Source organism: Zingiber officinale, unplaced genomic scaffold (genome assembly GCF_018446385.1).
Source record: "Zingiber officinale cultivar Zhangliang unplaced genomic scaffold, Zo_v1.1 ctg65, whole genome shotgun sequence".
In the NCBI taxonomy this organism is placed as follows: domain Eukaryota; kingdom Viridiplantae; phylum Streptophyta; class Magnoliopsida; order Zingiberales; family Zingiberaceae; genus Zingiber; species Zingiber officinale.
This window is the reverse complement of record NW_024589962.1, coordinates 14,359-28,792: the sequence shown is the minus strand read 5'-3', so window position 1 is coordinate 28,792 and position 14,434 is coordinate 14,359. Positions and strand designations below refer to the sequence as shown.

General features: G+C 36.3%; 1 protein-coding gene across 1 annotated transcript; it reads left to right on the top strand.

Annotated features, from left to right (window-relative positions):
- Positions 1–3,484: 3,484 nt before the first annotated feature.
- On the top strand, positions 3,485–4,371 carry LOC122037586 (heavy metal-associated isoprenylated plant protein 28-like). Its single transcript, XM_042597113.1, has 2 exons — positions 3,485–3,642; positions 3,741–4,371. Exons 1-2 carry the CDS (start codon positions 3,637–3,639, stop codon positions 4,158–4,160), a joined length of 426 nt encoding a protein of 141 aa, XP_042453047.1. The 5' UTR covers positions 3,485–3,636; the 3' UTR covers positions 4,161–4,371.
- The last annotated feature ends 10,063 nt before the right edge of the window (positions 4,372–14,434 follow it).

The following is a 14,434-nucleotide window of genomic DNA, read 5'->3' as shown; positions in this document are numbered from 1 at the left end:
AGCTCGATTTATCGAACTCCCTCAACTCGGTCATATGACTTCTTTAAATTGGTCAACAGACTCATTCAGATTAGTCACCCTTGGTTGGGACAACTCGGTCATTTGACTCCTTCAGCTTAGTTACCCGAATCCTTTAGTTTGGTTTACTAGACTCTCTCAACTCGATCACTCAACTCCTTCAGCTTGGTCATCAGACTCCTTCAGTCCGATCATCAAACTCCCTCAGTTTGGTCACCCAACTCCTTCAATTTGGTCATGCAACTCCTTAAGCTTGGTTAGCAGACTCCTTCAACTCAACCACCCTTAGTTAGGACAGTTTGGTCACTTGACTCTTTCAACTTGGTTACCCGACTCCATCAACTTGGTCAATAAACTCTTTCAGCTCAACCACACCTGGTTGGGGCTTACATCCTATGTGGCTTGCTAAAAACATAGGAGGTGTTTGGATAAGGAAGCAACATGATCATCTCAGTTGTGTAATCGTTTCTCTCGAATAATGTGGGCAACATAGTTGTTTCTCTCGGAGGGCATGGACAACATAGTCATTTCTCTCGAAAGGCATGGGCAACATATGTGGGTAACATAAGCACACACTTACAACCCTTTAAAAGGTCACCTGCTTCCATGGGCATAAGTATGCACAATAGACATTCGAACTCTTCTCCTCTATGACTTTTCTTTTTCTCTAACCCTTGTGCTAACTTAAGTGTCGGAGTGGTCATGTCGAGTCCAACCTCAACGCCTACTTTTAACCTCTTGTTGAGCGTTTGTAGGAATTTTGTGTCTCCCCTGCCATCATATCACCTACGACCTTCTCCATGACAATTGCTCTTCGCTGACTCACCCAATAGCGATCTTAGACAAGAACACATATATTATGTTGGGTAGTTGTCCATGTATATTCAAATCTTTTTTTATTAGTAATTAAAGCATAGGAAATACTACAACATAAACAATGAACACAATATTAATAGATATTTTTATATGGTTTGAAATTGTTGTAGGTCCACATAAGTCGGCTAGAGGAGGATGAATAGCATGAAATAAGTTAGAAATAATCTCTTGCTTTTGCTAAGCAAGGATGCATGATTTAATTAAGTAAAAATAATTAACATAAAAGAAATAACAAGTTATAAAAATAATAAGTAAGAAGGAAAGGATTTTTACTTGATTACAACCTAGGTGGTTGTTAATCCAAGACAGATGCCAAACTCTACTAAAAATATCTCTTTTGTTGAAGATGGAGAAATCTCTTACACTCTTTAAAAAGCTCATATATTAGCTAGAAAATGAATACAGAAATTGTTGTTAAGTTATTTAATAATTCCTAACTCCAGAGACTTTTTATAGCCTTCTGAGATCAGTTATCGTTGTTCAGTTATTGAAAAATTCGAACATGCATCATTCTTTCTTAGTAATTCTATTTGCTCTCTTAGGTTATCATTTTTAATTTTCAATTTATCAAAAATTTTCTAGGGGATATGCATTTGTTGAGGTTAATTTCAACTTTTTATTTTTCTAATTTGTACATGTTTCTAGAAAGCATTTTAATAAATTCAAATAACTCTTCAGGAGATCGGGAGCATACCTTACTTACCATAATGATTTCATTATCTGATACTCCCCTTTGTTATTGCTTTCTTTCGACATCTCTCCCCGTTCGTTGATACTCATTTCTGAGGTAGTTTCTTCATCCTTATGATGATCCTCCATTAGTGTCAGTCCGGTATAGACCTCAATCTCAGACTCAGAGGGTGACGATTCATCCTATATAGCTTTTAAGTTTTTGTACTTCATTTGTCTGGGCCCTTTGTCTTTTTCTTTCTCCTTCTTCTTTAGTTTAGGGCAGTCGTCCTTGATGTGCTCTTCTTCTTGGCAATTGTAGCATCGTACCTTCCTTTTACTTCGCACATATTTCCTATCCTGCAGCTTGTTGAATTTGTTAGATTTGAGATATTCACTAAAGTTTCTTACCATTAAGGCTGCTTCATCTTTGTTGATAGAGTCTTTAGAGTCTTGTTCGTCCATTTTTGCCCTTAAGGCAATATTTTGATTTGGTTCCTTAGTTCTACACATCTAGATTTATAAAGTTCTAAAGTAGAAAATAAACTTTCTAATGAATTTACCTCTAGATCCATAGAAATATAGTAGGCGTCTATTATTGAGGATCATTCAGGTGTTCTCGGAAAAACATTCAATGCGTACCTTTGTGAATCTTGGTTTGTTACTATTTCTCCGAGATTTGTGAGTCCGGTGATGAACTCCTTCAGTTTGACGTGCAGTTAAGCGACGTACTCTCCTTTTAGCCAAAGGTTGATGAGTTGGTTTCTGAGCATATCGCGTCTTGCAAGTTTCGCTTCCAAAGTTCCTTCACGCAACTTTAGGAACTTCTCCCAGAGTGTTTTTGCCGAGTCATAGGAGTCGACTCTATTGACTTCCTGCAACGGTAGCACGCTTAGAAGGTGAAATTCTACTTGTCCATTCGCTACAAAATCAGTTTGTTCCTGTTTGGTCCACAGATATTCTTTTTTTTAGCCCCTTGCAAATTTTCAGGTGCTACAAAATCATACTTCATTATTAAAAGTATTTGAACATCAATTTTAAAAAATACCTCCGTCTGATATTTTTAAAGTATAATTTTTTTTTTAAATTTAGACGGATAAATGTTTGATCCGATCATCGTCTTATTGTTTCAGTCATCCGAAACATGAATTGAATTATTTACTAAGTAATGCATTTAAATTAAAAAAACAATTATGTCACGTCACTTATTTCTTAATAACTTAAAACTCAATTTCAATTATTTTTTTATTCATCCCATTTTCCAATTGCCAACCACTCGCCCATAATCCGCGCCATCAGGAGACCCATAGCTTTCGGTCGGGGCCAACCTTCCACGTGCCTCTCCAGACCGTCGACCGCGAACGTCTCATTCAGCAAACACGAACATAGATGACATGGCAATTTTTTACTTGAATTTAGACCAATAAATCTTTCGCCTATTATGATTGCTGCCCCAGGAAAGATAGCAGAGTTGCCCCAATCCCTGCCGACCTCACCGTACAAACAAATAACTTTATGACACGTGGTATGCGTTAGTCAAGTCAAACGTACGCTCCCGTCGACAGGATCCGGCGCGGCTGGCTCACAATGCGAGATTCCGTAACTTGATCTGTTGTTTTTTAAAACAGCAAACACGCATTCAGTGAACGTGGCAAACTTTCATTTGTAGTTAATCCAATAAGAAAAACTATAAATTAAATTTGCGTATGAATAATGACAGCGAATCCGAAAACAAAACAGCCCAGCACCTCCCACGCTTCCTCTACTTCCCGGAAAAAGAAGACGGAGACACGTGTCGTCCGCCACTGAACTAGAAAAACGTCCGCATAAAACCCGGGCACTCATACAAGACATCTATGTGATGGGCTGGAATCGAACGAGACGAAGTCGGTGCTAAAGTATTAAATAAATAATTATATATTTTTTAAAAAAGTACTCATAATTGCATCGCAATCTTCCGCTCTATAAATATGCACTAAAGCCACTGCTACTTGCTCAATCCAACAACACTGCGTCGTTCACAGGAGAAGCGATTCATACTTCAGCAAAAAAAGAGGAAGAAAGATTTCAAAAATGACTGTGAGTAATAGTACTGTTTCTTTTCTTTAAAATTAGATCTGTTAGCTGTTGTTGTTAAATTAATAAATGAGTTTTTTTTTTTTGAAAAAAAAAAACAGATTGTAGAGATGTGCGTACACATGGATTGTGCGGGATGCGAGAGCAAAATCCGCAAAGCGATCCAGAAACTGGAAGGCGTCGACGGCGTGGAGATCGACATGGCGAGTCAGAAGGTGACGGTGACGGGGCACGTGGAGCAGAAGAAGGTGCTGAAGGCGGTGCGGCGGACGGGGCGGAGGGCCGTGCTGTGGCCGTTCCAGTACGGCGGCGGCGGCGGCGCAGAGTACGACTTCAGCCACCAGAACCAGCAGCACCACCCGGCTCTCGCCGGCGCCGCCTCCTCGTCGTACAACTATTACAAGCATGGGTACGACGACGCGCGGGCGATGCAGGGGAACTATTACGGTTACTACCAGCCGCCGACGCGGGCGGCGGCCATGTTCAGCGACGAGAATCCTAATGCTTGTCACGTGATGTGAGAAATAGTGTCCAAAATGCACTCCTTATTTTCATTTTAATCCAAAAAAAAAAGTTTTTTTTAAAAAAAAAAAGGTTTAGCATATTTCTTCTTGAATTTTCGCCTTCTGTATCTATTCTTCTGGTAAATAAAGTGTTTAATGATCGAGTCAAAATGCAAATTAATATTAACTATTAATTTATCAATAATGTAACTTTCTTTTTTATTTAACATTTTGAAGATGCCTCTACATTAAAGGTTCCATTATATAATTGAAGATGTTTTCTTCGGATGCCACATCGAACTCCTCTTATGTTTGTGCCGAGTTATTACACTCACAAAGTTTTATGAAATAACATGGTATTTATAGCTTTTTTCCCCCGTTTAATCATATTGTTTGAATTTAAAATTAGGACATAATATATTGTTTTAAAGATTTCGTCGGTAAGCTCTATTAGAATTAGGCTACCCCGATTTTCCTTTTCATCACACGTGGCTTCGGCTTCTTCTCCCCTAATTTTCAATAGGGATAGCAATGGGACGGATTCAGATCGGGTTTGACTAATCTCAGAACTCGTCCCGTCAGGAAAAATAGACCCGAACCTACCCCGTCTAATTTTTCAATTCGTCCCGTTCCGACCCCGCTCAAAATCTAGCAGGTTGGACCTGCCAACTTGCTAAGTTTAAAAAAAAAAAATACAAGATAACAATAAGTTATTATTATTGTATGTATATACACACGGGACGGGTTCATTGAAACACGTAACTCGCCCCGAATCCACTTCTAAACTCAATCAAAGGGTTTAGACCCATCCCGTAATATTTTTGACCGGACTTAAATCTGTCCCGAACGGGATGGGCTTAATACGGGCCCAAGTTTAAACCCGATTCGTTGTCATCCATAATCTTTAGCACTCTGTTGATTCTCCAGTAAGTCTCTCCGCCCCCTCTCTCCCTCTTCTTGACGTCGATAATGATTGGTAGCTGACATAACATGCGGCTGTGCTGGCAGCTAGCACCTGGTTGTGCTGACTGCCAACACGTAGGTTGGGCGGTCAGCAGTGGCTAGCAATGTGGTCGACCACCACCTATTAGCTACGGCTAGTAGCTTGTGTTGGTTGCTACTTGGAATATCGTTCTAGTTCCCCTGTACAAAAATTTGTACAAGCATAGAACATAACCTAGCTACCCATGTGCTCTACTGAAGTTAAATTTGGATTGTAAATGATGCCTAACATTATTAATCCAAATTGTCCTTCAGAAGTTAAACTTGGATTGGAAACGATATTTAACATTTTTACTCCAAGTTTAACCGATGTGATCTTCCTAAGTTAAATCATATTACAGAAGTTATTAAATATCTATTTCAAAGATCGACTTCCAAGTTAAACATAGCGAGACACTAGGCCTTCTTGGGTATGAGATCATCCATCACTTTCTAGACAAAGCCTTTTAAAGAAAATCGATATTTAACTTCTTACAGTAAACTAGATTTAACTACAGAGATCTCAATAGACGCACAATATCGAAACATGAAATCGAAAAATAAAATCGATAATAAAAACGATAAACTAAAATCGATAGGCTCTTGTGTTTGGTTTTTCAAGATTTACACAAAGAACATGAACTAGTTATGATGCGGAAACAAATAACTAGTTATACATTTCTTTGTAGCTAAAGACCTCTTGATCTTCTGTTGTATTCCTCTTCTTCTCTTGGACGTTGTGTGGGCAACGATCTACCAAGATGGAATCCACTCGAACCACTTCTTCTCCTCCAAGACTCTCGAGCCACCAAGGGATGCCAAAATAGGAAACTCCTTCTCTTCTTCTTCTTCCTCCAAGTAGCCGACCACCAAGGAGATGCCAACTTGATGTGCCGCCAACCCTTAGGAAGCAAAAGAGAAAGGAAGAAAAGAGAGAAAATCCGGCCACCAACCACCAAGGGATGCTAGGATACAATACCTCATTCTCTTCTTCTTCTTCTCTATACAACCGGCCACCAAGGATGAGGTTCTCTCCTTAATGTCGCCGGCCACAACGAAGAGGGAAGGGAGAAGAGGATGACTGGCCACACCAAGGAAAGGAGAGGAGCTAAGAGAGATTAATTATCCATAAGGCAACCTCTACCTCTCTTTTATAATCCTTGGTCATGGCAAAAAAGGAAAGTTTTAAACATAATTAAAACTTCCTAATTTGTGGTCCTCCTTTAAAAAAAGAAATTTTAACAACAATTAAAATCTTTCTTTTCTTAATTTCCTATTGTACATGGCAATAAAGTAAGGTTTTAAAATTAATCTCTCTCTTTTAAAACATGTAGACAACTACAAAAAGGGAAAGATTTATTAAAACTTCTTTTTAAATCATGGTTACAAAAAGAGAAAGTTTTATCAAAAATTAAAATATCTTTTTAAACATTATATATAACTACAGATAAGGAAAGATTTTAACAAAATTAAAATCTATCTTTAATCATTTGTAGATAACTATAAAAGGAAAGATTTTAAAAATTTAAAACTTTCTTTTAAAACCATGAAGATGGCTATAAAAGGAAATTAAAATATTTCTTTTAACCATTGTAGATAACTACAAAAAATGTAAGATTTTAACAAAATAAAATATCTTTTTTAACCATTGTAGATAACTACAAATAAGGAAAGATTTTAACAAAATTTTGTTTTAAACAAAACTTCCTTGTTCCTATGGTCGACCCCATGCTCGGTCACCAAGCATGGCTTGGCCGACCACTACATGTGCTCCAAGACAATGCTTGGTTGGCCCCCTTGCTCCAAGCAAGGATGTGTCCGGCCCATTACTTGGGCAAGAAGTGGACTTTGTGGATACAAGGCTTTATAGAGACTACAACAGGGACTGAGAGGAGAAATTGATTTTGGTCTCCCGATGAGCTTAAGCTTCCTGTGTTCGCCCCAAACACCCAGCTCAAGTTCATCAATAATAACTCATACCACTAAAAAATTATTATTGAACTGCCACACCAATGCCAAATTACATTATGAGCTCCTTCTTATTATGAGTGCATTAATCTCCTTGTGTTTAAGATATCGAATGTCCACTAATTAAATGAGTTACTAACAACTCACTTAATTAATATCTAGCTCCAAGAGTAGTACCACTCAACCTTATTATCATGTCGGACTAAGTGCACCTGCAGGGTTTACATGACAATCCTTATGAGCTCCTCAAGGGGACATTATCAACCTAGATTATTAGGACACAGTTTTCTTCTATAATCAACAACACACCATATAAATAATATTATTTTTCAATTTATCGGGCCTATTGATTCATCGAACTAAATCTTACCCATTGATAAATCAAAGAAATAAATACTAAGTATACGTACTTGTTATTATATCGGGATTAAGAGCATACACTTTCATAATTACAAAGGTCTTGTTCTTTTATTAAGTCAGTATAAAAAGAACTACCTCAAATGGTCTTGCTCAATACACACCTAGTGTACTAGTGTAATTTTATAGTCAAGATAAACTAATACCAAATTACACTACAACCACTTCAATGGTTTGTCCCATTCCATCTTGGTTGTGAGCTACTATTTATAATTTATAAGGAACTAATAACATGATCTTCTGTGTGGCACCTCACACCATGTTATATACAATATAAATTAAATGAACAACTGCATTTAACATAAATACAGATATTTGACCAATGTGATTCTTATTTCAAACTAAGTGTTTATACAAAAAGCTGGACTTTTAGTATACATTCTAACAGCTTGGTCACGACTGGCACGTGGTCTGTCGAAAGCTTATCCGATTGCTAGCTTTGCCGATCGTGAGCTTGCAATTGCTAGCTTGGACCTATCGTGAATTTATCCTAGCTTGTCATTGTTTGTGATTAATTTTAGCTAAATTTTGTTTATTTTGTAGTATATTGCATTTGTTGTTCTTCTTCAGTTGGACTACACACTTCAGGTATAATTTATTAAACAGTATATATATGCTATTTTATCGGGATGAATTTAGATGTATAACATGATATAGTCATTTTGTTATTTTAGTATTGGTATATTAACATCTAAGATAATTTTTAATTTTCAATTTAATAATTTTAGCAATTCATGTACTTTGTAATAAATTGTATGGAATTGTATTCTCTTCAGTTGGACTACATATTTTCAAATATAATTTATTAAATAGTATATATATGCTATTTTATAGGGATGAATTTAGATGTATAACATGATATATAATATGATATAGTCATTTTGTTATTTTAGTATTGGTATATTTACATCTAAGATAATTTTTAATTCTCAATTTAATAGTTTTAGCAACTCATGTACTTTGTAATAAATTATATGAAATTGTATTCTCATTAGGTGACAATGTATATGAACAAAGCTAGAATGTACAATTGATTAGAAAATATATTTATTAGAGATGGTTTTATTGCTGAAGTTGAATAGTTTGTGAACTTTGTTAAGAGTCATCCAGAATGTTTGAATGATGCCGAGTTACGGTTCAGTGCAATTATTCGAAATGTAGAAATAGAGCTTTCCGTGATGAGGATACCATAAAAGTATATACATGTAGAAATGATTTTGTGTCAAATTTGTTGGATTTTTCGGGCTACGAAAACCGCTTTTTCGCGTCGCGGAAACCCTGAAACTCCCTAGCCAACGGATCCGTGCGAAGAGTATAGAACAAAAATTTTACATGTATGAGTTTACTAACTAGATCTACACTTAGATCTACATGTTTAGAAGGTTACCCTTGTTGCGTGCCTTTTTGCGAATCCCGCTCGTCCAAGTTGCGCCGGATCTCGAGTGTGTTCAAACGTACACACCTCTAGTAGTATCCACACGAATAAGAAGTGTTCTCTAACACTCAAGGATGGAGAAGAGAACACCACAAGTGTGCTAGCACTTCTTGATGCTCTCGGATAGGATTGGAAGATGAAGAAAGGAAAAGAAGAGAACACACTCCTCTAAAACTCTATGTGACTTTCACTAACCTTTCTTCTTGGATTAGATTCACTCACCTTTCTTCTTCCTTGCTTGAAACCCACGACAACAGTAGCAAAGGAGGAGGAAGAACCCAAGGAAGAAGATGCAACAATGAACACTCATCAATACCACAAAACAAAACCTCCACAAGCATTAGTGTGGCCGGCCACATCTTGTAACCCCCTCATTTAATGTGGCCGGCCACATTAAGTGAATGGGATGTGTAACCTCCATGAGGTGGCACACCATAATGAGGTGGAGATGATGTGGCAAGATTAGTCATGCCATGTAGGATGAGTCAACGTTCATGATGTGGTAATACATCAAGTCAAACTTGATGTTTCAACTTCCATTTGGTCAAGTCAAAATTGACCAATTTTCTTCCTTGTTGAGTTAAATCCAACCTTTGAATTTAATTGTGTCTAACTCAATAAGTCTAATTTGAATTAATCAGAATCCAATCTTTGGTGCATCATATGAACCTAATTCAATTGGTTCATCATATGAACCTAATCTCCATCCACTTGTTCTTTGTGTGTGACCCAATAGGTTCTTATAACGTTGACAATGTTTCTAAACTCCTTTAGAAACATAAGCAATGAGCGACATCTAGTAATACATCATTGCTACCCAAGTTACAAGAATGTTGAGATCTAACATCACCTTGTGACTACTAATTGTGACTCCTCACAATATATGACAAGTGTCCTTCTATCCTAGACATCTAGATTGATCAATGTGAGACATAGACCGTGTCATCCTCTGATCAAACTAAATCTTGAACTCCAAGTAGACTCACTAAATCAAATGAGCTCAATATCTCATATTGACTCATTTGGGCATTACCATGTACTTTGTGGTCTCACTCTATCAAGAATATCGATGTCTCTCCCATCATATAGGAGGGATAGATCCCATCTACATCACTCACATCCCTCTGCATAATTCGTTACATACCCAGTAATCGCCTTTATAGTCCACTCAGTTACGGGTGACGTTTGACGAAACCAAAGTACATAACTCCTTATGTAGGGATCCATGGTGACTTCAGGTCCAAGGACTAGTAGTCATACTAATAGCCACATGAGAAAGTATATGACACTCATATAACGATCCATGATACTTTCTCATGGCGGGTCATTCAGTATACATTCTCTAATGCATACCCATGTATCAACTTGATATCTCTATATCCATGACTTGTGAGATCAAGTCATCGAGTTGACCTACATGCTAGTCTTATTGCATTAACATTGTCCCTGAATGTTAATACTCGACTAGGAATGATTAAGAGTAACGTTCCCTATATCATCTCACTATCGGTTCAGCTAACCGATTGATATAGGTAAGAACCTTCTACTCAAGGACGTTATTATACTTAGTTTATTTGGCACCAATACAAGTAAGTATAATAACCAAAAATCAAATGCCTTTATTTATATAGAATATTATACAACAAGTCCATAATACAATCATCAAATGATTGGCTCTAGGGCTCTAGCTAACAAAATTATTACAATTGATATTGTTATGAAGAGTCTTATTTGTATAAATCAATTGGGCCTTCTGGTGATTCGTCGTCTAGCACAACTGTTATTGGGAATCATCAATTAATGATATTGCAATGCAATCAATGGTTCACGATGCGATGAATGCAGTTGATTATTCCAATATAGATGAAACACAACACCTGAATATCAACAACTATATGAAATGTTAAAGGCTAGTAAAAGAGAAGTATAGAAAGATATTCCTTTTAGTCATTCCCAACTATCAACTACTGCAAGGTTATTGAATATGAAAGTAGAAAATCATTTTTAGAAAAATGTTATGATGAGATATGTTAATTGATGTCATAGTTGCTCCTTACTAATAATATAATGACTAATAGTTTCTATTGTATAATTAAATTAGTTAGAGGTTTAGGTTTGTTTGAAGATAATATTGATTGCTATATAAATCATTGCATGATATTTTGGAATGAAGACGGAGAGCTAAGTGAATGCAAAATCTGTACTCATCCTCATTATAAGCATCGTACTCTCAAACCAAAGAAGAAGAAAGAAAAATATTATTTGGAAAGTGATGTATTACTTTCCTTTAAGACTTCAACGCTTGTATGCATCTGCTACTACAGCTTGCCACTTGATGTGACATCATGAACATGAGTACGAAGTGTAGGGTCGAAAAGAATTTAGATATTTCCACAATGGTATGATATTATCCACTTTGGGCCTAAGCCCTCATGGTTTTGCTCTTGGGCTCTCCCCAAAAGGCCGCATGCCAATGGAGATATCTTTTCTCTTATAAAAACTCATGATCTTTCCTATGTATTTTTAATGTGGGACTATGTTTGCAACCTTGAAATCCCAATAATCCCCCCTCAAACAAAGGACCACAGCCTTCCCACGTCCGATCCTTAACCCTCCTGCCTCTCGGTCCACCTGACCTACTAGGGCTTCCTTGCCTAGTCACAACTATGACTTCCTGCTTGGTGTCTGGTCCTCTTGATCCGAACATAGGAGCCCCCACTTTCTTTGTTCGAGGTCAATATTGTACCCACATGGCTTAATCCTACCATAGCTCTTGTGCACAGTCGGCGGTTAAACCTTCTGGCAGTCCGTGCTCTGATACCAATTGTAGGATCGAAAAGAATTTAGATATCTCCATAATGGTATGATATTGTCCACTTTGGGCTTAAGCCCTCATGGCTTTTCTCTTGGGCTCTCCCCAAAAAGCCTCATGCCAATGAAGATATCTTTTCTCTTATAAACTCATGATCTTTCCCATGTGGTTTTAATGTGGGACTATGTTTGCAACCTTGCAACCCTAACACGAAGGAGGTATTATGTGTCATCCTTATGATTCCCTTGCATGGAAACATCTTGATACTGTATTTTCCTCCTATGCAATGGAACCACGTAATGTGAGATTGAGACTTTTCGCAGATGGATTTTATCCATTTGGCCAGTCAGGACAACAATATTCATTTTGGTCAATTATATTAACATCATACAATTTATCACAATGAATGTGCATAAAAGATGAATTTATATTCCTTACTATGTTTATTCCTGGTCCAATCAATCGCAAAGAGAAGATAAATATTTTCTTACAACTTCTGATTATCGAGTTGAATAAATTATGGAATGTAGGGTCAGTCACTTATGATGTTGCAAGTAAAACTAATTTCATATTGCATACTGTATTATTATGGATGATCAGTGATTTTCCAGCATACTCAATGTTATCGGGATGTAGCATGGCTAGTAGATTAGCATGCCTCCACTACATGGCATATTCTGATATATTTTCATTACCTTATAGTGGGAAAGTAACTTGGTTTGATAATCACTATAAATTTTTACATGCTGATCATCCTTTCAGGCGAAATAAAAAAATTCTAAAGAATATTGTAGTTAAACCTCCAATAGTCCATACTTCAGGTGAAGCAATTATTGAACAAATAGACAATTATAGATTTCTACCAATATCTTAATATGGTTCCGATGAGATAAATAAATATATTGTTAGGATGTGTAAGTGTGGTTGAAAGAAAAAGAACATTTTTTGGGAGCTTCCCTATTAGAAGTATCTACTTATTCGACATAATTTAGATGTCATGCATGTTGAGAAAATTTTATTAAATAATATCTTCAACACTGTGTTGAACGTGCCTAGAAGAACTAAAGACACTATAAAATCATGTGAGAAATTAAAAACTAGTAAACATACTAAAGTTGCATCAAAATAAAACAACCAATAAATTTCCAAAGGCTTGTTATGCATTGGACAAAGATGGTAAGTAAGCTTTATATAGTTGGTTGAAAGAAATAAAATACTTAGATGGGTATGCCTCAAATATAGCTCGATGCATGGATATGAACATGTTACAAATATTTAGAATGAAGAGTCATGACTATTATCTATTCATGCAAACACTTATTCCAATAGCTTTCCGTGATTTACTTCCTCGTAATATTTGACAAGCACTCATAGAATTGAATCTATTTTTTAAGGATTTGATAGTGAGATGTATTATGATGGATGATATACTTTGGCTAGAAACAAACATTCCTCTCATACTATGTAAGCTGAAGCGTATATTTCCATCTAGTTTTATTTCAATGGAACATCTATTGGTATATTACTATACAAGATACAAATAGTTGGTCCTTCGTAGTACAAATGGATGTATCCATTCGAATAATTTTTTAGAAAATTAAAGAATAATGTTTGTAACAAAGCAAGAGTTGAGGTGTTAATATGTAATGCTTATCTGGTTGAAGAAGCATCTTCTATCTGTTCCTATTATTTTGTTGATAATGTGAAAATCAGACATCGCGAGTGCCCTAGAAATTATGATGATGCTCAGCTGATAGACCCATCGATACTTTCTATCTTCAAATTTCCTAGTAAGCCAATCGGTGCATCTATTTTTGATTCTTAACCTAAAAAGAATATCATGCTATAAGAACATACATACTTTTAAACTATGATGAGGTCAAACCATACATAAAATAAGTTGACTTCTCTAATTAACATTTATCCCTCATTTAATTTGTTTGCTTGATATCCCTATTATCTCAAAATTACCTTTTTTCCTAGCTTGTACGAATAACACTATATCTATAAAATCTATCAATGGGTGCAAGTGAAGTAGATGAAAAGTTAGAGGCCGAATTTGCATTATGGTTTCAAATATATGTAAGTTAGATAATTTATCAAATTTTTTAGTTCATGTGTATTAAGAAGTGCCCTAATTTATACTATTTTTATAGGTAAAAGACCATAGAATATCAAATGTGCAAGATAATAGAATAATAAATCTTGCATCAAAACTCTTCTGTAAAATAAATGTCTACTTTGGTTACTATATTAATGACCTCAAATTTCACATAGCACAACGAGATTCATGAATCTTAACCTATAATTCTGGTGTTTGTGTAAAAGGATCTATATGTTAGGGTCAAAATATGCTAGGGGGGTGAATAGCTTGTCGCGCTCGGTGATGCGTTTCTTCGATGATGTGCAGCGGAATAAACAACAAGAAACACACTCACAATGCTAACGCTAAAGATTTACTTGGTATCCACCTCAAGAAGAGGTGACTAATCCAAGGATCCACATATGACTCAATCTCCACTAATGAAATACTCATTCTTGGTTGCAGCCGGAGGTGGAGAAGCCTCATACAAATCCACACAACAAAAATACAACACGCGCAAGAAGAAAATACAAAGATATAAAGGAAAACTCTTTCTTCTTGCTTACTTGTTGCTTGTTGTTGCCTCTTGAACCTTG